Source organism: Aphelocoma coerulescens, chromosome 5 (assembly GCF_041296385.1).
Source record: "Aphelocoma coerulescens isolate FSJ_1873_10779 chromosome 5, UR_Acoe_1.0, whole genome shotgun sequence".
In the NCBI taxonomy this organism is placed as follows: Eukaryota; Metazoa; Chordata; class Aves; order Passeriformes; family Corvidae; genus Aphelocoma; species Aphelocoma coerulescens.
In genome coordinates, this window is record NC_091019.1 from 55,967,990 (window position 1) to 55,994,381 (window position 26,392).

A 26,392-nucleotide genomic window follows, 5' to 3' on the forward strand; every position below is an offset into this window, starting at 1 on the left:
CAGTGTCTGCTGCTGTTTTGTTGATAAGCTTGGTTATCTATATAACTCTGTGCTTAAGCACAGTCTTGTTTGGCATTTTGGGCTTAACTTGCTGTGCTTCTATGGAAAGTGAGAAGACGTAAAATTGCTCATTTTTTAGCTGAGCTGTTTTGTCATTTTTGTTCAGATGTTCAAGTATACTTCTGGGCTGATACTCCTGAATATAGAAACACAGCTTGAACATTAAAAAGTCCTGGATGGACATTCACGATGTTCTATGCCTACTCAGACACTGAACTGAAAAATGTAGGGTGTGTGTTGATGCTGCAGTCTGTCCCATGTCTGACCATCCCAGTTCACCTGCAGTTGGTTCCTCAAGCTCCCTGACTGCACTGACCCCGGAGTATTTTCCTTCTCCCTCTACCTTAACAGCCTGTTAGAGATGACTCTGTTGCAGCGTTTCTTTCTCAAAGATTGACTTAATAACAGGGGCAAGACACAAGTGTCAGGAAGAGGATTTAACACAAAGTGTGAAAATGCAGGTGCTGCCCACTAAAGCTATTTGCCACATCTCTTGTTAGGAATTCTCTTGGTCTAGTCACTCCCTTTACCGGTGGCCAGTTAAGACTTTGGAACAATAGTGGGTTTGCTCATTCTGATCATGTCAGGGACACAGATCTCAGACTTAGGAAATTCTTTTTGCTTCATTTTTTTGGGGCTGGGGGAATGACTCAGCCAGCATTTAACAGGTTGATTGGATTAGGAGGAGGTGCTTTTGGCACCAGCTTTGTCTCCTTAGGGTGTTCTCTAATGGAATTAAATCATGACACTTTATTCTCTCATGTCCCATCTTGTCAAATCATTCTTCTGTGACCATTTTGAAAATTACAGATGCTCATTTCTGTCCCTTTTCCTGTATTCAAAAATCACAGAGACATAATAAGGAGAATCCCATGCTAAAGGTAATTGAAAGCTTTCTGTAAGGGTCCTGTAAAGACTGCTTTTGTGTGTGCTTTTTCCTATAACCTCAGTACCTGTAGTACTATGAGTCTGGAACCTCACTGGAGAGTAGAGTCAGTTAATCCCAATCACTTGTTTGGAGTTTACTCGAAGAGACTATGTAAACTAAACACAGCACAACCATTCTGTATTGCAGTTGGATTATGTAAGTTAAATAATCAGTAAGGTCAACTGAATTGGTCTGTAGTCTTGAAAAAAATTGTTACAATGAAAATTAAGATAATGAGGCGACAGCTGTACAGGAAGAGATATAGTTTGCTGTGTTCAGAATGTTTCTGCCCTTAAGTTGATGAAATTTTAGTTGTGCTGCTGGTTGTGGTGCACAAGAGGAACTTTGTCAATGCAAATACATTACACCCATTCGCAAGTCACTGTTAATATCTGTAAATGTGTTTGTAACCTTGCAGGAGACTGTAGTGTTCTTCAGGTTAGCTCTGGACGTACCAAGTGTAGTCTGGAGCTGCTCAGTCAGCAGGAGTTTCCCGAGTGCCCGCTTAGAGAAAAGAACAAAAGCACCCTCTAAATCCTTGGGTTTTAGTGTTGTGTCTGTGAAGTGGCTGTCAAGTGCTTTAGTTTGTAGATGGTCACTTGAACTGTGCTACATCTGCAGTACTGAAGGACACAGAGTGAGGGACCAGTGATAGCTGACAGAGCCATAGGAGACTTGTCCATCACATATGACTCCATTGGCAGCTGTAAGATAATTTTCCTGGGTCTTCAGGACTTCTGAGGGAGTTTTTTCACTGCTCTTGCCTTAATTCACCCTCTTCTCTCAGCAGTCCCTGTAAAAGACACAGGTGAAAGCAGATTTCAGCTGTAGGAGTGGGACAGTACCAAAGAAGTCTGGACTCTGCTTGCAAAAACCAAATGCTTTTGTGGTCAGAATAGAGGCATTTTAGTTTATTTTCCCTACAGCTCTTGGGAAGTTTTAAGAGTTGCTGTTTAGCCAGTCTAGTATCAGCTGTTAAAAAGGGATGTAAAAAAGTACATGTATGCACTGCTTGGAAATGTCTTCCCCCAACCCTGTATTTTTCATATCAGTTTCCAGAAGCAAAACTCATGCAAATTAAAAACTGTCATGGATAGCAAGACAGTTTTCCCTCTTGACAGTAAGAATAGTGATTCTGATAATTCCAATTATTTTGTTAATTTCAAGCCACTCATTTCTGTTTAATTGAGACTAGGATGTACACCAGCAAACCTTTGGATTAAGTTACAGATGTGATATGTAACCACCTTGTCACACGGAACTGTCGTGTGCTGTATTGCCAGGAAAAGCAGTTCAATAACCCACATGAACAGACTAGCTCTGCTGCCACAGCAAGGTTTGGGAATGGGCAAAATCCCATTGCTTACCTAAGGGAATCTCCAGCTGTATGGGGGTGCAGTTATTTATACCCACCTAGCACTACTGTTAAAAGGAGATAAACCTTTTCTTTTTGATTTTTTGAAGACAGCACTACAGGTTTGAGGAATAAAGACAGCTGAAAGTGCAGTGCACTTCCCCAGAATCACATCTGGCTCTTCTGACTGGTTGTTGCAACACTGTTCTAAGATTGTTTTGTACAGAGAGTCTTACTGTATATGAAGTAAATCTAACACATACAAGCAATAGTTTCCTGGGCTCCTTATGTAGCAGTGGAGACTAGGTGCACCCATAAAATAATGGTGAAGATCCCTGTTAGTGACAAGGAGTAAATTGGTGATTACTTGTCAGTTGCCCAGAATGTAATCCATGTGCACAATAGCTTAAAGTAAGAATAATTACCATTTTTGTGGGTGGAATGGATGTCTACATTGTCTGTGTAGATTCTACAACTTGCCTGATTCCTGCTTTCCCTGCTTCTGTAGACTTTTCTTTAGAAGTCTTGTGTGGTGAAAATACTGAAGAATGATTGAACCTCTACTCCTTCATGTTCTGCTGAAGGGATGGAGAGAAAGTGAAGTTAAACAGGCCACATGGGTACTGGCACAACAAAAATGGAGTTTTCAAACAAAACCTCCTAATTACAATTAGAATAAGTCAGTAAAAAAATCAATTTCCACATATTCAGAGGATTAAGAAGGTAGTATTAAATGTCTTATTCTGTATTTGAGAGGTCCTTCTGGAAAAGTAGAGCATTCCAAGTGCTAAATTATACTGTTAATATTTTTGTGAAGGTTTTGAAAATGTTAAAGTGAGTACCACTGACACATGTAATACTGGGGGATAAAATGTGCTCATTATGTAGGCACTTAGGGGAAAAGAGCTGTCTACTTATGTGTTTCTACTAATATTTTGTATTTTTTTTTATCTCTAAGAATGAAACCAAGAAAAATTAAAGAAGATGATGCTCCACGAACGATAGCTTGTCCTCACAAAGTAAGTGAAGTGCTCAGCTTCTGAGTAGATAGTAATTTGTAGATCAGAATTTTGTATTGATGTTTTCTCTTGAGAATGAATAACTAAAATATCTTACTGTTAATAGAATATACTCAGTTAAATGTATTTTAGTTGTCATTCTCTAGAGGCTTCCTTTAAAACCTTTCACTGAATAATATATTATTCCCATTCCTTGTCTTAAGGTTAGTGCATCCCTAATCTTCTGGTAACCATGATGCACAGTCCCTAACATGCTGGTTTTACTGTTGTGATTTCCCGACACCCAAGAATACATACTTGAAAGAATGTTCTGAAAGCTGTTCAAAGTACGTTCCTAAGATCTATATATCCTCTGCTTGGAAACTATGACAGATTTGGAGTCTAGATCAGGAATCAGCAATTTATGGTGCAGATGCCAAAGTCAGCTTTATTGGAAGACTCTGAATTACATTCCACAGAGCTGGAAAGTGCATCATCATGAAAGAGAGAGGCAGGCATCTTGGAGATAATGATTCTGACACACTGGTAGCAGGGAAGCTTCTGTCTTGAATAAATGTTGCCAGTCACCTAGATTGGTAGCATGTGGCTTTACTGCATTATCCAGCTTTTGTAGTGCTTCTTTTAGCTGACTTAGCCTGTAACAAAAAAAAGACAAATACAATCTTGCTGACTTCTGGTCTAGATAAGTGTGAGCCTAAGCAAATAATGAGGGCAGATAGCTATTAGACATAGCCATTAGAGAGCATGAATAGAAGGCTACTTTCTGACAGCCATGGTGTAAGGAATTTTCTGAATTCCTCTTTGTGCTTATATTGATTTCCAATTCTCCACATTCTAGAAGTGTCATGTTTTTTTGTAATACAGTATGCAGAAATATAGGAACAGTTACTTTTTACTATACCAAGGAATGCTACCTTCATTTCTTTGATTTACTTTTTCATAGCCTCAATTTCATCTGAAAGGGGGGGGGAAAGAATGTTCTATCCTTCCATTTTCTATCTTGTGGTGTTTGTAGGCTTTGTGCATTTATGAATTCAGTTTAAAAAAAGAAAAATATTGTAGCTGTAACTGCTGCTCTCAGAGGCAAGAAGGGACTTTGAAATAAATGCAGAAAAAAAGTCGATGGTCTGTTTACTTTGGCGCTGCTTTGCCCCACCCAGTTCTGCTATGTGCAATGAAAGGTGGCACAATACTTCAAAATTACCCAAAGAGATTCTAGTGCCTGAAGAGAGAACTCCTGAAAGTGACATTTCGCCCTTTTTATAAGAAACAAAGCTTATTTAAATGTATTTGTTTTAGAAAAAAAAATAGAAGCCTGCTGAATTTAAGATTAGCAATTTAACGGTCCTTTAGGTTCTGTTGTTAAATTTTATACCTCATAACATAGTGATGTTGGTAGATGTTAGTTTTATGTAAAGTAACATCACTTGTTTATGTAAACAGCATCACTTGTAGTACAAATAGAATTTATGATTATTAATAGGATTTTATGAGGCATTTTGAATCTCGAGGAAGATATTTATAAAACATATGATAGATTTCTATTGATTGCCTCTAAGAGGTGAAAAAAATGTAGAAAGATTAGGTAAATAGAGCCGCAGGTCACTGCTGGCTTAAGCATACTCTGGAGTCAAAAGTGGTATTCTTCTGTCAATGAAGGGTTGACCCCCAGGTTAAGATTTCTGATGCTGTACCTGAGTTAACGTATCTTCTGCTTTTAGCTCCAACTCAATCTAACTCAGGCTGTTGTCCCACCTTATTCAGCCGCCCAGGATCACTTTGTAGGTTTAAACTGCAGCAGCAGTGGCATTCTCTGTCTCATTATAGTAGTGATCAGTTGCTGCTGCCAGTTTGGGCAAGGTAGTTCCTGTAAGTTGTTATGTGCTGGAAGCCCTCTTGCTCCATTGGTTCTCAGAAATGAGGAGGACAGAGAAGGAAGAGGACAGAATGTTGGGAGATGGTGCACATACCTGTTGGTACTAGGGAATAATCTGTGGTATATTAGAGACTATATAATGTATTGTAGTACTGTAGTTCTTGGAATATAGCACTTCAAAGAGTATCCATAGGTATCCATGAACTCTTCTTCTGTCTTTTTTTTTTTTTTTTGGTTGGATTTTTGTTTTGTGTTTGTTTTTTTCCTCTGAGACCTGTTAAGTACTTTTGTTTGGTTTATTAATTTGCTTCTGTCAGAGCTGCATCTTCTCCATGAGACTGTCCTATTATTCATTTGACTGCACATGGCTCATAATACTGAGTGAGGAAAGGGTTTGGGATTTTTTTGTTTGGGATTGTGTTTAGGTTGGTTTTTTTTTGTCAGCTTTTCAAATGTTTAGTTTTCTTGTATTGCTTTTTAAAAAATAAATGTAAGGGCTGTTCTTTTCAGACCAACTCTTAAGAAAGTATTCAGGATATAAAAGCATTTAAAATGCTTGTACTGTAGCAGATAAAACCTTCTATATGAGAACTGGCTTATCTACTAATTGAGTTTCACTGTTCTTTTTAAGGGCTGCACAAAGATGTTCAGGGACAACTCTGCCATGAGGAAGCATCTGCACACCCACGGCCCTCGAGTACACGTATGTGCAGAATGTGGCAAGGCCTTTGTGGAGAGCTCGAAGCTAAAGCGGCATCAGCTAGTTCACACCGGAGAGAAACCCTTCCAGGTATTGTTACCCTGCAGGCACAAGTACCCCCACTGGTTCTGGGAACACTGGAGACTGGAACTCTAACCTGGCTTCCACAGGACTTGGGCATACTAGGGCTTTTCTAAAATCAGCTGAGGCACCTGAAAAACTGGGAGTCCCCTTAAGCTAATTAGGCTATCATTTAATTATTTACATGGACTTCTCTTAGAAACTGGCAAATTGTATATACGTGGGAGATGCCTTTCAAAATATGATGTAAAGTTGCCCTCTTTAAAAATGAAGTCTGCAGTTACTAGAGAATTAAGAAAATGTCTCTCTCTCCTCATCATCTTTTCAACTTAGTGCTTTTGGACAGCTGAGACTTGAGTGTGTTTGCTCAGTTACCTCAGAGTACTAATTTTCAGTAAAGGTTATTAATCAGTTTTCAGCAAAATGATGGAATCACTGAATCTCTTTCCATTTATATCAAGTCACATGGGCTTCTGCCACCAGAGGTCCCCTGCCCTCTTCGTATGATACTTCCTATAAATCTTTGAAGTTATTCTTAATCTTGAGCATATATGTGTTCCCCAGAATACACTTAAGATATGTTACACTTTTTGTTGATTATTTTCTAAAATACATTCTGTGAGAAACTTGATTTGCAGTCCTCAGGCACTTGCTTAAATGCATACACTGAATATTTTGTGTGGTAAATATAAGTATTTATCACTAAATGTTCTGTCCTTAAGCCCATCTTAAAGCAGGTAAAATGAGTATATCTTCGAAAATCATCACTGAAAGAAGGAAATTCTGAGTGAAATCCTGTTTCTGTTTTGTCATATAGGGTAGGTACTGTTTCACATGCAGAGAAGGTGTTTTTAGTGGAAGTGCTTGCTTGCAAGCTGGAAGTAATTTATTTCCCTCTTCAGAAATAGATATGCTGTTGTATATATAGTGTATACTATATACTGAATTTCTGCAGTTTTTAGTGCAGTTCACAACGGATACCCACAGCTTCACCCCTAACAATCTTCAGCCTCTGGCTTCATGTTTGTGCAGTCTAGTGATTTAGAGAAGACTGTTTTTCTGATCAGTGATGGAGATGAGTTCCATTAGCTTAACAGAGTGTGTCTTTTCCTTCCAACAGTGTACGTTTGAAGGATGTGGAAAGCGTTTTTCACTGGACTTCAATTTACGCACACACGTGCGAATTCACACTGGCGACAGGCCCTACGTTTGCCCGTTTGACGGCTGCAATAAGAAGTTTGCGCAATCAACCAACCTGAAATCTCACATCTTAACACACGCTAAGGCCAAAAACAACCAGTGAAAGTTGAGTAGAACGTTCTTGAACTCAAAGCATCTTACAGGAAAATCAGTTGGAAAGAAATACGCCTCCCCTTTGTATATTGTTTCTAGGAAAGAATTTTAAAAAAAAGAACCCTACAAACCTAAAGGACGTGTTTTGATAAGTAGTAAATAAAAAGCAAAAAAAAAAACCACACAGAAAACTTTAAGGTGACATTGCTAAGAAGCTTCACCTTGCTCTGTAACCCCGTTTCAAGAACACGGTGTTTTGTAAAGTGCAGCCCCAACCGGACGGGTCAGCTCATGAACTTGCATCAGAAAAGACAATTCTTTATACAACAGTGCTAAAATTGGACTTCTTTTCACATTCTTATAAATATGAAGCTCACCTGTTGCTTACAATTTTTTTTAATTTTGTATTTTCCAAGTGTGCATATTGTACACTTTTTGGGGATATGCGTAGTAATGCTATGTGTGATTTTCTGGAGGTTGATAACTTGCTTGCGGTAGATTTTCTTTAAAAGAATGGGCAGTTACATGCATACTTCAAAAGTATTTTCCTGTAAAGAAAAAAAAGTTATATAGGTTTTGTTTGCTATCTTAATTTTGGTTGTATTCTTTGATGTTAACACATTTTGTATAATTGTATCGTATAGCTGTAATGAAATCATGTAGTATCAAATATTAGATGTGATTTAATAGTGTTAATCAATTTAAACCCATTTTAGTCACTTTTTTTGGAGAAATACTGCCAGATGCTGATGTTCAGTGTAATTTCTTTGCCTGTTCAGTTACGGAAAGTGGTGCTCAGTTGTAGAATGTATTGTACAGGCACTGACCGTTTATTAACACCTGATATGTACATCCCCCATGTAATAGAAAGGGCAACAATAAAACAGTGGTCCTAAAGAAAGAATCTGGCAGAAAATGATCTGTAAGCGCAGTCTATTTTCTTTTGTTGTCCAGAGCAGTTCTAGTTCCTCTTGACCTCCCAGAAATTGGAAGCTAAATAAACTCAAGTTTCCTTTACTTTGCATTCAATTACAGTGATTTGTGATGCAATTAAGTAGTGCCACATCAGGTGGTATATCTAAACAGAACTGCTGACTGTAATTCTGGTTTTGAGTGACCTAGACTTCCATTAACTGGAACGGTGGATTTGGAGACTTGGCAGTGTAGTGGGGAGTGTTCTGTGTGCCTGGACAGCAACTAGGTAAACCAGTACAGGAAATAACTAAATGGGAACCTTTTGTTTAGTCAAGGTAAGGAATGTTGGCAGTTTAAATGCAGTAACAATAGAAAGTGGAGGAATGGTAGGGTTTGAGTGATCATACCAGAAAAAAAAAAGAAACTGTTTCTTCTTTTGGCTAACTTGTTTGAGTGTAATGATAAAAATTCTTGCAGCCTTTTTGGACACCTTTTGTTTCACAACAAGTTCTCAGAGAACTTGATGGAGTTGAGTTTTGATGGTCTAACTAAGAGTGGTTACTTCTCATTTGTTCAAGTGTTCAAAGAAAACTTAGCAGATACTATAGTAAAATGTGACAGATTAATAAACAGAAGAAAATGCAGATAAATGCATAAGTTATTTTTTAGAGGCATGTAAAATATTTTAATGCAGTAAAAAGTGTTGTTACTCTTTTTCTGAATTCTGTTCTTACAAGGTTCATCAAAGTTTTCATTGCTAATACTGTAAAACTTAATTTTGAGTCCAGTGTTGGTGGTAGTGGCAAAAACATGGGTAATAAAGAAACTGCACTTAAGACCAAGGGAATTTTCATCCATACATAAATTAATCTGAACACTGCAACTCTAGTCTGAGGTTATTAGGGGTAGAAAGAAAGTTGGGACATTTATTTGTAAAGTATGCGTTAGAATTTTGGCAGTATTTTTTCTTTTATATATAAGCAGTTTTTGAACAGGACAATATACTGAAACTTGTATAGTTATAGCTAAATTAAATTCTGTATACAGTTAAATTAGTGTCTATTCTTTTTGGAAGGAAATAAAATTAATTCAGTCTAGTTCTAATTGACCTTATATTTTTTTCTTAAGCAGTATCTGTGATGGTGCTAGGCTTGCACAGAAGTTTGCTTTCCCGTGTCATGAAGTCAATTGAATTGCAAGGTGTCAGTACTTCATCCTTGAACATAAATTAGGGACTGAACTATGTTACCTTGAGCATACATTTGAGACTAAATTATGTTAAATATTGATTTGAGGACCAACTGGGAGCTGTAACTGTTATTGCCTCTGGTTATATTGCATCTGATTACAGAGAGACCTTTCCATCTAGGCCGCAGATTGGTAGCACTTGATACACTCCTGAGTGTAAGTAGCAACAACACTCAGTAGCTTGAAAGGTCTTGCTTTCTAAGTACTTAATTCCATATTGGGTACGAATAAATACTTGCATTGAGCAGCTGCTATAACTTATTTAAGCACTTAAAGTATAATTGGCACACCTTGCTCTTAAAACATCATGCTTAATTGATTCCAGAGTTTTCCTCAAGGTTTTTCAGTGAAAAAATTACGGGCTTTGAGAATAGCAAGAGTTGACTTTGAAACCACCATTCCCAGCCTGCTATCAACAAGTTCCTGCATTACACCACCAATTTGTGAGCAAGTTCAGGTAAGGGGAGGAGAGTCTGAGGGGTGGCAGAAATGTGGTTTTAAAACTGGCAAAACAGTTCCATGCTGACTCATTGTACATGTTCTGCTTCTCATTTGGATTGTACATTTACCTTGTTTGGTTCTGCTGCTGTCAGAATGAACGGAGGCAAATTCTGTAGCTGTATATCCTTGGGACTCAGACCGACTTTAAAGGTAGAACTGACTAGATTTTTCTCTCTCTGTCTATTTATGGTCTGTCAGTAAATACAAAACAAACTGAACTTAAATACGAATTATTTGTGGAGAGTGTGTTTCTTGAGAAGGTTTTAGGAGGGCTGCAGGTTCAGGTTCGAAATGCTAAGACAATAAAATCCTTAGTGAAACGGAATGCCAGGACCTCAGCTGAACCTGCACTTAATTTTAGTCATCTTCTGCTTGAAGAGGGTCACTGGAATTGAGGTTGTGCATTTTGACTTTTCCCTATAATGGTTGCAAGCTGTCAATCAACAAAGCCAAATACTAAACACATCCTGACAGCATAGCCTGTCAGCAGTAATGTAATTTTGAGGGCAGGTGGAGATCCTTTCCCTCTGCTAATTCCACAGTAGGTAAAAAGCAAAAGATGCAAAAATTGCTAGGAATGGCAAAAGTATTGAGGCTTTAAAATGTTTGAAGAAAGTGGATCACTTCAAAGTGCTGGGTGAAGAGGCATGGCAGTGGCAGTAACAGGTGTCCATGTGCTCATCACATAGCTCACAGGATATTTTGTCAGTATGCCTTGGAAAAATGGGCTGGTTAGTTCTTCTGCTCAATTAAGATGGATAAATTCAGGGACAGTATTGAATATCATTCTTCTGAGTGTTCCCTTAATGCCTTGAAGAAATTGAGAAAATCTGGAATTTTTGTTAGGGCTGCTAGACAAATCTGTCTCGGAAGTCTTAATCAGTTAAGTGGCACCTGCTACTGGCATTGGTTGGTCTGTAATGTGCCATCTATAATGATGGCACTTCAGAACAAGAAGTTTTTCATCTGTACAGTGCCTTTTAAAATCTGCTGTGTGATGGTGGCTTGAGGAGCGAAGTAAAGGATTATTTGTGTCAGCATTGAGCTTTACTGCACTAATGTTCCTGGAGCACTTAAAGCTACCAAGGGGAACCTAGGGTGGGTTTCAAAACTGAATGTTGGGTGTGAATTCTGCAGGCAGGAGTGAAAATAAGACTTGGACTTCAGTATTCTTATTCCTGGCTGTGTAAATGGAATAATTTTTTAAGTAACGCTTTCCTTGGGAAGAGTCCCAGGGCAAAAGACTGGGAAAGTGAATAGAGCAGAGAGAGTGTGACCCTGCTGCTGAACACAAGGAGCAGAAACATCTGCACAGTGATCTGTAAAGGTAGAAGCAAACCGGAGCAGGAATGTATGTGCTTGTATTATGAGAGTCAATATTCAGTTTGATAATATGAATTGGTCTAGTGTCAAGTTGCCAGCGTGATGATGGCTTTACAGCAATTCTCAAATGCCACCTGGTTGGCTATTGGTTTAATTTTGTAAGGTAATTGAATCAGTGGTCCTTCTTCTCAATTTCATTCTTTCTGCCTAAAGCAAACCAGCTTAGGCAAGTTTATGTGTACTCTCAATCATCCTATATTATGAAGGCAGTTTCACTTAGAATTTTTTTCAGTCCTTTTCTCTGGAAATTGTCTGGAAGGTACTGAACTTCCTTTGGGGACAAGCACATCAAATTCTGTATAAGAGTTAAATGTGAACTTTTCAGGTCCTGGCTTCCCCTAAAGTACCAGGAAAACACTGTTTTGCTGTAGGTAAATGAATAAGATTCCTTATAGCAACTGGATTTTAGACGACTCCTGTTTTAGGGTTTTCCAAGTCTTCTGTTACTTTTTTCTAAGAGAAAAGCTCTAAGCTTGGGTGCTGGTTGGGTACCACGGCTGCTGTTGTGTGGTATGGTGTGGACCTGATACCCTCTTGCTGCTGTTCTCACTGGGTTCCTGTGTCTGCTGGGAGCTCTCTTCAGGAGCAAGCCTGGAGTTCTGTGCAAATGTTGGTGAATTTTGGGAGGGAGAGAAACGGAGCCTTGCAGGACTTTCGGGTGCTCCTTTTGCCACCACTTTTTAAGTGGTGGTGTAGGTTTACGTGTGTTTCCTCTCTAATCGGTCTGGAATCAGGTGGCACCTATGTCAGTGCTTTGTTTCAGTCTGTTCAGAAACTCCCGGTAGCAGTTTGCCAGGAGAGGGCGGTGAATTACCTGTGTGCACAGTGCGACCCGCAGGCAGAACGGCAGTGTCAGGGTGCCCCTGCGAGGTCAAGTGTCTGCAGGGTGTCCTGTGGCGTTCAGTGGACCTTGACAGACTTGGAGTGTGCCAGTGCCAAAGAGCAAATTGCCCACACACCACTGCAGGAGAATAAGAAGTACAATTGTGTGCTGATTTCTGAGAGTCCTGAGTGTACTTGTGCATTCGTTAAAAGCACCGGCAAGGCAATGAAAATAAAAGACTGTAAATAAAAACCATTAAGTGTGACATGGGTCATGTATAGATACATCCATCAAATATTAAATATCTTTAAGAGAGAAATGTGGAAATCTAGTTACCAATGGTGTTAATGAATGTGCTTTTGGTTGTGAGTGGCTACTTTGATGAACTGCTAGACCTGTAAAATATCACTGTTTCTCTTCAGCAGTGGCTTCCTAAAAAGTCCAAGGTCCCCTGAGGCAATTAGGGCCTTTGCTTCAGTCTGCTGCTGCTCATAATGTGTGCAAGGCCATTGCAGACTGCAGAACAGGACCAATGTTGCATCGGAGTCCTGCATTGCTGTTCTTAAGGGGTTCAAAGATCTCGAGTGACCTGTTTCCCTCCCTGGAGCAGGCCCACAGAAAAGGTGCATTTCAGAAGGATGTGAATAACGAATATTTTTGAGAACAATGGTAGAGCGAATGAAGACTGTGGCATATGTACTGCTTGTTAAATAGTGGAAAATCCACACACAAAAAATGTTGGTGACCAGATAGGTCCTAATGTCCTTTGGCTAAAGCTCATCTCAGGAATTGGTTGCAAGACAAATCTGTGGAAAACTGCCTTGTTGGTTAGTGTTTTGATGTAAGGGCTCGCAAAGTCAGGTGTCCTTCAGAGCTGCAAGATGCTTGCCAAGGACCTCACTGACCTTGCCAGTTGCAGTTTTGGCTTACAAAGGTTTTGACTGCCTCACATGTACGGCATCATGCAGCTTATATTTTGACTTATTTTCCAACACATTTATTTTTTCTCAGCAAAACAGAAAATTTGGCCTTTTGATATAGAATCCTTCAGTTTTCAGTCTTAACTGATGCTTTGACTGAACCTCCAATGGATTTATATTAATCCAGTGACTCCCATAGCTTCAAAGGACATACAAATGTTTATGATTTGAAAACTCATTGTAAGGAGTAATACTTATGGGAGGTCTTTAGGTTTTCCTCGTGTGGTTGGTTGGTTGGTTTGCTTGGTTTTATTCTTTCCTCCTGCATAGGTTAGGGATAGGGGATTTCATCTCAATTGGAGTGTGAAATGAAAATATGTACAGTCTCTCGGTTAAGAGCTGGCAGGGAAGCACGTAACTGCCTGGATTAATTTAAAGGTAGCAGTAATTTTTACATTTACCTCCTTTAATTGCTGTTAAAAAGTTTGAACTTTATTACTGACCTGTTTGAAAAGTACCTCTTATAAATTCTTCCTCAAGTGAAAATACCTCAGTGCACAAGGAAGAAAGTGTATGGCCTGGTTGATTGCAACACTGAGGTATTCCTGATCTACAATAAATCTCTGCTCAAGATAAGTAGATTAAATCCTAGAAAAAGAATATTCATTTTATATCATGCCAATGTTAATCTGGCCAAGTCAAATTACTTGAGCAACACTTCTTTCTATTTTGATATACATAGGAAATGGTGCAGACCATGAGGTCAGGCTTCATTATGATTTTAGTATTTTATTGATTGACACATGGATATGGCTAAAATGGTACAAGTCTATTTTACTGTTAATAAAAACCGCATTGTGCTTCTTTCAGTAAGAAAAACCAGTCATAATAAAGTATAATAGTGAATGATAACTAAGCAATTTGACTGTTAGCTGTTACATTTTATACACCCTAAGAATATTTCGTGAACATTAGAACTTGAGTTTCTTCCATTTATATCAATCTATAGGGCATTAGTGTTCACTGCAGGCCTTGCTTTGATTTCAGTTTATTTATTGATGAACCTGTATAGCTTAAAATCACTTTCTAGGTCAACTCAGTTAAAACTAGTAATAAACTATAAGTAGAAAAGCTTTTACTGTATATCCTACATATTATTGTGCATATTATATCACCTTTTTTCTGTTGGTGATAATCACTTTCGCAATTAGTGAGGACAACCCTAATACAAAAAATTGCAAAACAGTTGTACTGGGAAGATGAAAATGGCTTATTTTCCTCTGCTTTTCTCCCCTGCTGCCCATGGACATAAATTCCTGAACATGGAATTTGCTTCCTCTTGATATCAAAGCCTGTCTCCCTTAGGTTTGGCCCAGCAAGTTCTCTGCTTCCCTGATCTCTTGCTGTGCCTCCCAGAGTCACAGAGATCCTTCATCTGTCTCCATGGCTGTGGTGTTTGATAGGGCATGTTGCCTTGGGTAAGCTTCTCTTTTCTCTGCCTGTTTTTCTGGCAGAAGAGGGGTTTAACTGCACATTCTGCTAATCTAATGGTGTTTGGCACACTTCTAGGTTTTAAATTGTTCTCTATATACAGATTAAAAATTGGGCTAACAGCAGCTAACATTAAATTGTTAACACCTGTTTTCCAGCATAATAATAAATATATTTAATTGCAAAGAACAAACACATATTTTCTTTGCAAGGTTAACGTTTACATTTGTGTCTTAGTCTTTTTCCTTAGTGTGCTGCCAGTGCTGCATCTGCAATGGACAGGTTTTCTTCCCTTGAATGCCTTGCTACCCTCACAGGGAAGAATTTCTTCCTAATATCCAGTCTAAACCTGCCCTCTTTCAGTTTAAGGCCATTACCCCTTGTCCTACCACTACATATATGCAGAGAAAGACAAGGCAGAGAGGACAAAAAATTGTCATGTTACAGACATGATAAATGAATTTCACACTAGTTGTTCTACTATAACTAAGTTACTATAGTTATATAGTGCTATACATGGTCACTTTTTTCCCCTCTTGTCTTAATTGGACACGTTTGTGGCTATAACTTGTAACCCTGGCATGACCCATCTAAGTTTAAGAAAGAGCAAGGTAGAGGGACGGGAGAGTAAGTTTCATTTTCAGTGATTTTTACCTTCTTAATCCCTTCAGTTGTTGGGGAATTGCTTGATAATGGTGTGGGAATGAGGATCTGGGAAGGCAGGATGTAGTTCTGTCTGAATTGGCTCACATCTCAAAAATCTATCAGGACAGAACTGTATCATGATTTAAAAGGCTGAGGCATTTGTCTAGCTTGATGTGATAGTTAGAAGTCACATGGATTTCAAGCAAGTGAAATCAGACTAGGCTGAAAAGTGGCTTTACCCTCTTCCCAGGCTTGTTGAGTAACAGCCAGTGTCTGCTACTGATTATTTAAGTTCCAGATGGATGAATTTCTGGAAAGAATGCTTTAGTAAGCACTGCAAGTAAAACATTGTGTAGGCCCTGTTCTGTTTTAATGGTATTAGTCTTCTAAGGCGACACTGTTTGCTTATTCCAAGTATTTGTTTCTGTTCCATAGTTTAATGTTGAACATAGTTGTTGCTCCCACTGAGAGAACAAAAGGTACTTGACTGGAACTGACCCTGGTCATGGTCAGGTGGAGAGGTGGTGGCCTTTCCCTTTCCTGATCCAGGAAATTGATGCTTGACAGGGTTTGTGTCAGTCACATGTATCTACCCCTTAGGAAGATGAATTAGTGGAGCTAGTACCTGAAGTAACCTCTGAAGAGGAGGACATGAACCTACTGGAGTGAGTCCAGAGGAGAGGCACAACTGTGCAGCCTTGGTGGTGACCAGCACAGCTTAAACCAAATAAATGCAGAATAAGAGGGGTCTCAGCATAGGGCCAGCTCTTTGGCTTTAAAAGCAGGATTGTTCTCTTGGTAGAGGAAGGGTCAGTTTGAAGAAGTGAGGTCAGGCAACTTCCTTTCTTTGCTCCAGTGATGGGGCCTAAGCCAGAACAAGACCCTGCCCTTCCCAGTGGTGCAGAGAAGGTAGATACGGAACAAGTTTCCCCTGGCAAAAGCCAGAAACCCCACCCTCATGCAAGCTCAATCCAACACAAAGAAGCATCTGAGTAAAACACAAAAAAGCAAACTTCAAAGAACCAAAGGCAAAATTTTAAAAAAATTTATTCCCTCAATATATATACAAGAATTACTTACTCCTGTACAAAGGTGTAAATGGTCTTTGCTGTGAGTTGTGCATATGCAGCTTAGTAGACAGATTTAACATTCAATTTGAATCTCAGTGCAAGTAGGCACTAAAACATCCACCATACCTTCAAGGTATAAAAAAAATACCAGTTTTACAGGTTTCTCCAGCATATTTTGTTACAGTGCAAAATACTATGAAATAACGCTTCTTTAGAAAATTCATATAAATTAAACACATATTGCACTTGTCCCAACCAAAAGTGTAACAAGTTGTACTTACTGAACTAGTTTGATATGTTTTAAAACTGCTCACACACATATAGTCCTTCCTCCCAGCTATTTGTGCCAAATATGTGTAGCTTTTATCTCAAATCTTAAATAACTGTTTGTAGCTCTTTGGCTAATTCAATTCTTCTTGAACAGACTAAAAAAAAAAGAAAAAAAAAATCACAGCAGATTAATGTAACAAGAAAATTCTCTACAACCCTTTCCAGTCTTCTTTCCAGTAGCACTGTAACTAAATACATAAAAATCAGTATTCTTTAAATTCATAATGCAAGTGTATTAAACAGGAACCATTTCAGACACTTACACCCCTACTTTCTGGAAAGGTATGAAACCTCCAGTCCTAAATATGTATGTATTTCTAAGGTACTTCAAGCTGCTAAGCTAACATTGCACCCACAAACATTTTGTGCAATACCACAGGCACGACTTTGACTTCTGTACATCACTGGCTGCTATGGGGCATGGTGGGAGAAGTGGTGCAAAGTTGCATTAACTTCAGAGAACAAAGTCTACTGGGCTGAACTACTCAATACAGTCTGTGCACCCACCAGAGGAGAAACAGAGGTGAAGGCAAATAACCTCAGTCCTACTTGATCTGAGTTTCCCTAAATCCTTACAAGCCTTGAGATTTAAAGGAACAAGTGCATTTGAGTGCAGATGCTAACTTTGTGCTTAAGATATTTATTCGAAGCTGAAAGGTCAGGGAGTAATTTAGGTACAAATATTTTCTTTTTTCTTTTTTCTTTTTTTTTTTTTACAAATCAGTATGAACAAAGTTGCTACTAAAACCATTGACATATAAAAGCAGAGGAAAAGTAAAACACACGACTAGCTGAATGCTAGTCCACATCTTTACAGTTTGGGGTTACCTGCAAAATGCCTCCAACATTAAACTTCTTCCCCTTTCTTCACCTTAGAGGAGTACACTTACTCCTGTCACATACAAAATGAGTATTTCTTTCATGAAAACATTTCTGCATTCAACTCAACTCAGTCATTCAGAACCTGAGTGAAAGAAAACTCAATTTCTGGTGCTAGAACACTCTCCAGAACCTCTTCTGGAGCCACAACAGCAACTTTCTAAAGGCAGATCCCTCTTTTACTTGAATACTACTGCTATGGAGTCCTGAATAAGGCAAGATGTTGTTTATACAAGTAGTGAGATGAAATCCTCATTTGATACATTTAGGAATTCTTTATACAGATAGCATAAATCTACACTACTTGTGTGGGTCAAGTGTTCATGTTCAACAAAACCCAACCAGTTGGGCTTTGGATGAAGACAACAAAGAGATGAGGTTCACAAACTGGAAGGCTGATGGATTACTGGACCTGGTTCACATTCAGGAAGGTTGTCTTCTGACTTCATGTACATTAGGAACACAGTGACAGTAGCAAAGGTAGCTGCATTGACAGGAAAAGCACGGAGAAGTGTGGAAGTGAGACCTCTTGTGAACACCCTCCAGCCTTCCTCATGGTAACTCTTCCGGACACAGTCCAGGATGCCGTTGTATTGTGTGATGCCTCCGACTCCGTCGGCCTGAAGCCGGGATTTGATCACATCCATGGGATAGGTGGAGAGCCAGGACACGATTCCCGACATCCCTCCAGAAAACAGCAGTTTAGGAATAACGTAACTGTCTTCAGCTTCACAGCCTAAATACCGAGTCATGCAGTCATAGGTCAGGAAGTAAAAGCCAAAGCTTGGAGTTTCTCTTATGAAGGTAGAGACCATGCCTCTGTTGATACCCCTCAGCCCTTCCTTTTGATAGATTTTGATCAAGCAGTCCAGAGAATTTTTGTAGTTCTTCGTTTTTAGTTTATATTCTCCTGTTCCTTGAAGCTGCATCCTTGTCTTTGCCAGCTCCATGGGACAGCAGATGACACACTGGATGGCCCCTGCTGCTGACCCTGCAAGGAACTGGTTCAGAGGAGTGTCTTTGCCCAGAGCACGAAGGGTGTTTCCTTGCACACCGAACACCAGCGCATTAATGAATGTAAGTCCCATCATTGGTGACCCAATACCTTTATAGAGTCCAAAAGCCTAATGGAAGAAGGGAGGAAAAACCCTTTTTAGCAGTGGTGTGGATAACCTCCTCAAACTGCAGAATACAGCCTTTCTGGCTCTCCCTTGTACCCCAGCTCTCTAACAGTGGCCAGATCAGGACCACCTTATTTTTTAATAAAAATTTCATCTCTGCCTGGGACACAAACATCTAAGCAATTTAGCAGTACAAAAATATAGTTGAACACACCCAGAAAATAATCTTACTCCATCCAGAGAAGAGTTTTCTGGCAATTTTTTTACTTTTTCTTTTTAAATAGCTTACGTAAAGCCTGAAGCTACCCTTTTAGCAATGGTCCTAAAGCTTCAGCAGCAAAAACAACCCACCAATTTCTTCACTCATTGCTTAGATTCTCAGAAAATTAGTTATTTAAATAACTAACTTCTTATTTTCTTTAAAATGTTAACCTCAAAATACCATCTTCTGACTTAGTGATCTTCTTCACTAAGTTTCTGGCAAAGTTCTGACTATAATATCTGCTGTACAATCAGGTGAGGTTCAGAATATACTTTATCTCTTGATCTTCAACATTTGTCTTTTTTTTTTTTTTTTAACAGCTTCCCCACCCTCCTGAGCCAAAATATATAAAGATAAAAACAATATGCAAAGCATTAATTTTGTACTTACAGATTCTTGCTTTATGATGGACTGAAAGCAATGGAAAGTCCCACGGTAGAGAGGCTTCTCTACATTTTGAACTTGCAGACGAACCTATAAAAAGTTGTGTGAGAGACCAACTCGTACATCAGGAACAGCCTAAAGGGCAAGCTACTGCCTTGTACCTATGTGGAGATTTGCTATAGTAATGCATATGCAAGAGTGCAGGCTGGACACTGGAATGCCATATGTGGCACAATAATTTGAAAAATCTTGTGTAAGTGTTTTGAATTAAGTTTGGGAGTGAAAATATGAGGGGAAGAGGATTATTAACTTCTTGTGACTCTTAGCAAACCAGTAAGTGGAAGGGTACATTGCCATCTAGAATTTCAAATAGATGCTTTCCAGTACAGGCTACAATAGGGACTTTCTTTAGCTGCCAAGAATACTTCTGTTCACACTAAGGAATACCTGTGCAAACCTGAGACGATTTAATAAAAAAATTATTTGCAAGTCAAGCATCAGATTAGGGTAATTTTAAAAGGATGAAAACTTTCAACAATACCCACAGCGTTTCTGACTGCCAGATTTGGGCCCATTCATTGAGATTTGATTTTTTTTTCGGAGGGTAGCAGGGCAGTGACTCTTAAGATACCTGTCTTTGCATATAGGAAGGAGTAAAAAGTCATTTGTCCTTTTAAATTTTAGTCTGTTTTGGTTTTTTAGCCTGCTGTATGTAAGCAATTGGTGAGGGTACAGCTGTTTTAAACCTTTAAATGTTAGCAATCAATTAACTTTCCCAAAACTGAAACAGTATGTTCTGCTAGAGAGACAGATGCTACTGTAACTGGTGGTGTTAGGAGACAGGCCCTTTTCCAGATGCTTTTTAACCTCTAATGGAAAATTCCAATTCTGTTTTTTCATGCTTATTTGCCCTCAACACCCTTTTAAAAATTCTCAGTTCTACCTAGCTCAGGCAAAGCCCTACACTGCAATAAACTCAATACGTTGATTTCACTGGATTGATAAAGTTATAAATCTGTGTTTGATCTCCAGCATGGAGGGCTGTAATGTTCTTCAGAAAAGATGCTTATCAACCATTTAATGCTGCTGCAGCAGCTCCAGGGCAAAAAAGTTCAGCCCCTTATTCTGAGCAAAAGAAAAAAATATAATGTCAGTGTGAAAGATTCCTGAACTTAATTCTTTTTCATCTGCTTGTCTAAAGTAATAAAAAACACCACCACAACAATGAAAGACCTGTAATATGTGGGTCTAGAAAATGATTTATGGAGGTGGTTTGTCAGAATCTTGTATTCAGGTTAGCTTTCTTCAAAGCAAAACTAAATTGACAGTTTTAGTATTTTTCCTACAACATGTTATTTTATGCTTTGTAAATCAGAACTTTAGTTTTCAGTGGTTTTTTAGTATATACATTAGTGTATGCTAACCGCAGTGGGAGGGTGAGATCACCTTGGGTCTTGCAACATCTCAGCATTAAAAGCAGGCTTACAGTAGGATTCAAAGAAAATAAATCCTTTGTTACTTCAAGTGACTTTTGGGGGGTAGACAGACTGTCAAAACTGTTACAGGAGCAGGTCTACAAGCAAAGGCAAATCTTAACAAGCTGTCACATTTGCACAAACAGAAGGTTTTACTCCATGTATAATTTACTGTTATTGTTTCAAACCTTGTCTGTGACTTCCACATGTATAGGCTTTGGGGGATTTGCAGCTTAGGAACCTTCCTACTTTATCTTTTCTGCTTGTGTTTAATAGCTTAGAATTAGTCATATTGCATATATGGGTTGAATTTCCTAGTGGCATACAGTTTCCACTATTTTTGTCTAAACAATTTGTGAAATATTAACCAATTAAGCATTGCTGTAGGGTAGGGTATTTAGAGTACTGACTCTCCAGGTCTAAGAATGAAAAAACCCTCTTATTCTTGAGCACAGTGCTGGTCACATAAGGGTACCCACATTAGAAAACTGCCACGTAAGGCAATGAGTGCACATAAAACTTGCATTTTCATGCAGGGTAATGCCATATTCAAGAAGCTCCTTAGTGTGTACAACTACAGGAAAGATGAATCATGTGCAAAGTTTATCCACCTATTCCATTCATTGCCCAGTATTCTAGCTTCTTTCTTGTTGGGAAAGACTATTACTAAGGTTTTAGGTCCAGTAGTAACCCCCAGTAATTTAACATCACTAAAGACTTTTATAAAAGCACTCAAGACTAAATAAAAAAACCCAAACCACCACATCCCCAAAACAGTCCAAGCACTTAATAATGTGGGAAATCAGTGACTTCAGAAGTATTTGAGCAATGAAAAAATCATCCAAAAATATGTAGTGGATAAGACCTCAACAACAGCGTGCCTGAGATTCAGTTTTAGAGGCACTGTGTGTGGGAGTGTATACAGCCAGAAATGCACAGCAGAAAGAAGGTTCAAAATAAAACTACATTTAAAAAAAGGGATATTTAAACCCCGCTCCCTCCATGCCATAGCTGTACAAGAGGGATGCATCAGTTTAAAACTCAAAAGGGAAAAAGCTTCATAAGTCTTTCAGTTCTTTACTTGAACTAATACATTTGAGAATAAATTAAGACTGAGAGAAACAGAAGTGTTCACCTGGGCTATACTTACTAGGTAACTCTCCCGTGATGAGGCTTATCTGTCATCTACAACAAAGTAACACTTTTGCTGTTAATGAAGACAGCCCCTAGCTCAGAAAGTAAAGGCAGTTAAAAGCAAAAAAGCAATTTTATACATTACATCAACAAACCAGGGATAAGGAGTTTGCCAGTTCTGAGATCAGCTCAGTTGCAGGTTTTGCAGGGTGACTTTACTGGCTTAATGTCTCCCTGTGTGTCCCACCATCCCCCTCCCCGCTCTGTGAAACATGAGCACCAGCTAAAAAAAAGAAGAGCTTAAATGCCAAGACAGAAGTAAAACTTTGGCTTATCTAAGCAGCTTTCCCATTGTTCAGTTATATTAAAAATGCACAGTCTAAGGTGACTACCAGTGAGCCTTTTAAACACTGCAGAACTATGAGAAGAGTTAATTCTTAACACATATACATACACAAGTTATGCAACATTTGTTTTTTCCTCCTTAAGGGGTGGTTAGGGTTAGTTTTTCGACATACAGTGGTGACTATGCCAGCTAATAACACAAACATTAGTATTTGCTCTAACAAAACACAGATAAATGCCTACAATACCTTCTTATGGAAATGAAAATATCATGTGCCACGCTGGATTTCATTAAAAATTTAGAGTCATCCAGAAACAAATTATTTGCTCTGTTGTAAAGCAAGATGCTTTTTTCCAAAGCCAATACATCTATTTTGCAATAATACATCTGCTGAAACCAGCATGGGAGCCCCAGTTTTTACAGTTAAATGTTTAGTTTCACACAGTAGAAGCTGTTCCACTTAAAAAAAACAACAACTAAAAAACCCACACATAGTTACCTTTAGTCTGAGCATAGAATTTTAGTAGTTCTGCTGGATTCAATGAAATGACCCATCACTTTCAGTTAAGCATGTAAAACTTGGCAGGATGGGAGAGAAAAAGACAGCTGGCCCTGTACCACCATAAGAAAAATTGTGCCTGGATAATACCATTCCTGAAAATACATTCTAGAACTCAGCTGAATTATTTAACTGTCAAATTTACCATAATCTGAGCAACAAAAAGACAGATTTTACTGTTTGAGCAGCTTGCACTGCAAGCTTGCAAGGAGGACCAATATCCACCAGCTTGGGAATTCTGTATTGAATTAACCATGCACTGGAATACAGAATATATGGTGGGTTCCTTGGTAACACTATCAGCCCACAGCCTTTGAATATCTAAATTCAGCAAGGTAAAGGTGTTCCAAATACAGATTTACTATGTGGCATGCTGTCTGCTGCAGTCAAGTGACCTGATACATTACTTTAGCAAGGAATACATTGATATCCCTTCTTCTATTCTTCCAGCGCAAGACTTTGGATAAGGCTGCCAAAAGATGACTTAAACTGTCATTCCATTCTGAAAGATGGGCTTGGACTCCTGAGAGCCCTGGCTGAGGGATGTCAAATCTTGTATTTATAGTAGCTGAAGTATGCTTAACACACACAACTAACAGACCATCAGAAGATCAGTTTTAACTTGGAAAGTTAGAAAAATGTATAATAATACTTGGAGGAAAAAGCCCCCAGACAAGCTTCATACTGTGGATTTTTATTGACTTCCACCCTTTGGCTAGTGCTACAAATTAAGGAGTAATAGCAGAGCTTGAAGGGAAAGCAAAACACAGTCTTCCAACCTACTAACAAAGTGGGTTTGAGTTACAAATGCAGGGAGAGGAAGTTTTAGCAGTTAGTGTTGAACAGCTGCAGAGAAGCAAGCTTAGAACAAAATTTAGTTAAATGTAAGGTTGTATTTCCAAATACCACATTGTTACTGCACTGTACTTGCAGTTTAAGGCCAAGGTTTATGTTACTAAGTTTTCACTTCTGAAGAGCTAGAGATTGAAAAATCTATTAACAGTGGTTGTGGAGGATTGCTCCAAGCTTTCCCACACAGATTTTCACTCCTACAGTGTCTGGGGATATTTTTTCCTCCCCCACTCCTTGGAGAAACTAAGTTTTCTACTTAGAGGCAAATATATTTCATAATCAACCCACCTTAACAGTGTCAAAGGGGTGTCCTACCAGCACACCAGCAGCACCTGAAACAAAACAAATTGCCATTGTTATTACTCTGAATTTTCTTCCTAGGTCTGGGGCTACAGTAGCCCAAGCAGGAGTACCAGTCTGAGGTGTGAGTGCACAATAGAGCATCCTACCAAGTCAGGAGATAAGAGATCTACAATCCAGTCCTTCAGGCCAGTACCAGGTGCCTTTATGCTTCTAGTCAAGCCTCTGAGCCCCAGGCAGGCGTTGAGGTATGTGATTACAAACTGTGCCATGCCATATGGAATTGTGCAGCCATGACCCCTGGCCTCAGCCCAAGGCAAGTCCCGTGGGCAGAAAATGCAGGTTTCCTCTAAAGCACAATATTTCATGTACATATAGCTCTGTGCGGGCACAGAAAATGTGTAAGCATCTCTAAAGGCAGCAGAACATCCCAGCTCTCTGCCTACAGCCTTTCCAGATGTGACAGCAGCCCCTGCAGAAGCACCATGCATTACTAAAAACCTTTGCTTTATCCTAGCACCAAAGGACTTTTTAGAAGTCACATGCAGGCCTATTAGTTACACCAATCAGAACACAGGCATTTTGCACACACAGGCTGGAGCAATGAATCCTCTGGCTCTGTACTTCTGCGACCTAGCCTCTGGCAACAGCGACAACTCCAAGAGCGTCAGTGCAGCTTTCCCACGTTTGTGGCAAGATAGCCGCCCTCCCTCTTCCGGGGAAGATGTGGCAGCAGCTCCAGGATGGTGCAGTCCAGGCTGTTTAAGGCCAGCACGGCAGCGACATAGCCCAAGATAGAAAAACAGCAATGTGCACTGTGCTCGGCACGGAAAGGCCAGCGGTACAGCCGACCCTGCGGGAATCCAGGCAAAGCAACGAGCACTAGGATGAAGCCAAAGAGACGCAGAAAAAAGGGATTAAAAAAAAAAAAAAATCTTTGCCAGGTTGCCAAGGAAAACAGCAAGCGCAAATACCCGAAAGGACGCGAGAATAAGTCCCCTGAACACAATTTAATAACTGCTAAAAATAGCAGGCGGCAGGCCGGCCGCAGATGCGCGGGGAAGCGCAGGACGCGTGCTCGCCTTCTCTCCTCTCCATCTTAGAGCTGCCCAGGGTCCCTGTGCTCAGGTAGGGGCGCTCACCCCGGACCCCCGTTCCCCGGCCCCGCTCCTCCCGGCCGCCTCGGGCAGCCCCCGGCGCTGCGGAGCGGCCGCGGGGGGCTCGACCCGCAGGGCCGGCACCGGGACCCCCGAGAGCCGCCCCCGCCCGGGCCCGGCCCCGACTGCAGCGGGGGCCGCTCCCATCGCCCCCGGCACCATCTCCGCTCCCAAAATAACAGCGCCGCGCCCAGCCCTCCCCGCCGACCTGCCTGCCTTTCTTCCGCATTTTAAAAGCATTTCATTCTATCCCCTTCTCCGCCTCTTCTCTATCTCCTACCTTTTTACATTCCTCCCCTTACACCCCTTTTCCTTTTTAAGCTTTTTTCTGCTTGTTTTTTATTATTATTCTCCTCTCACCCCCTTCCCACTCTTTACCCTTTTTCTCCCCCTTCCGCACCATTTTTTTAATGATTATTTCCCCCCCCTGCAGCTCCCCGACACTCACCGCCAACGCATCCCGCCAGGAAATCCAGAGCCATACCGGCAGCGTGAGCCCCGCTCTGCCTCCGCCTGCCCGCGGCCCAGCCCTTTCTACCCGACGGAGGGGCCGGGCCGCGCCTCCGGGGGCGGGGGCGAAGGGACAACTCCCCCCAGGCCGCCCCCAGCCACTGGCGGCCGCGCGGGGCGGCTCCCGGCCAGCGACGGGAGGGGGATGCGGCTGCCGGGATTGGGGATGCGGCTGCCGGGATTGGGGATGCCGGGACTGGGCTCCCCCCTTCGGCAGCCCCCTCTCTCCCCCCGCCTTCAACCTGGCACCCCTTTCTCTGCAACAGCTGCATCATGAACTAGAAGTAAAGGCTGAAAAAAATTTGGAAGGCTGGGGAGATGGTGGGGGGGGGAGGGGGCAGAGCGTCCCTGCTGTGGATCATTAATAGCGTTTGAGTTGTTTTGGGTGGTGCGGGGAGGCTGGCTGGGGGGTCTTGCTTCCTGGGAGAGGCATCTCTGAGTGCTTGTGGTTGATATCATGAGGTCTTCGGAGGGGGTGCTTCCTTTTAACAGGGGTAAAATGCCCGTAAGAGCTGTTACGAGGAAAGGCTGAGGGAGTCGGGGTTGTTCAGCCTGGAGAAGAGAAAGCTCCAGGGAGAGCTTGTTCACAGAATTACAGAACAGCACAGGTTGGAAGGGACCACAGTGGGTCATCTTGTCCAATCTCCCTGCTTAAGCAGGGTCATTCCAGAGCACGTGGCACAGGATTGTGTCCAGGTGGTTGTTGAATACCTTCACTAAGGGGAAACCCCAGACCATTTCTGGGAAATCTGTTCCAGTCTGCGGTCACTCCACAG

The 26,392-nt window shown here is 40.5% G+C and overlaps 2 protein-coding genes across 2 annotated transcripts in view; one reads left to right on the forward strand and one right to left on the reverse strand.

Moving 5' to 3' along the window:
- YY1 (YY1 transcription factor) overlaps positions 1-14,815 on the forward strand; it is a 31,107-nt gene extending 16,292 nt beyond the window's left edge. The window contains exons 3-5 of the mRNA XM_069018261.1: positions 3,301-3,361; positions 5,869-6,027; positions 7,139-14,815. Coding sequence (XP_068874362.1) covers positions 3,301-3,361; positions 5,869-6,027; positions 7,139-7,321 — 403 coding nt within the window. The 3' untranslated portion in view covers positions 7,322-14,815. The remainder of the gene's footprint in view (positions 1-3,300; positions 3,362-5,868; positions 6,028-7,138) is intronic.
- Positions 14,816-16,267: 1,452 nt separating this feature from the next.
- Positions 16,268-25,626, reverse strand: SLC25A29 (solute carrier family 25 member 29). Its single transcript, XM_069018269.1, has 4 exons — positions 25,555-25,626; positions 23,938-23,981; positions 19,290-19,373; positions 16,268-18,640 (listed from the first exon to the last, which is right to left on the reverse strand). Exons 1-4 carry the CDS (start codon positions 25,586-25,588, stop codon positions 17,897-17,899), a joined length of 906 nt encoding a protein of 301 aa, XP_068874370.1. The 5' UTR covers positions 25,589-25,626; the 3' UTR covers positions 16,268-17,896.
- Between the last annotated feature and the right edge of the window lie 766 nt (positions 25,627-26,392).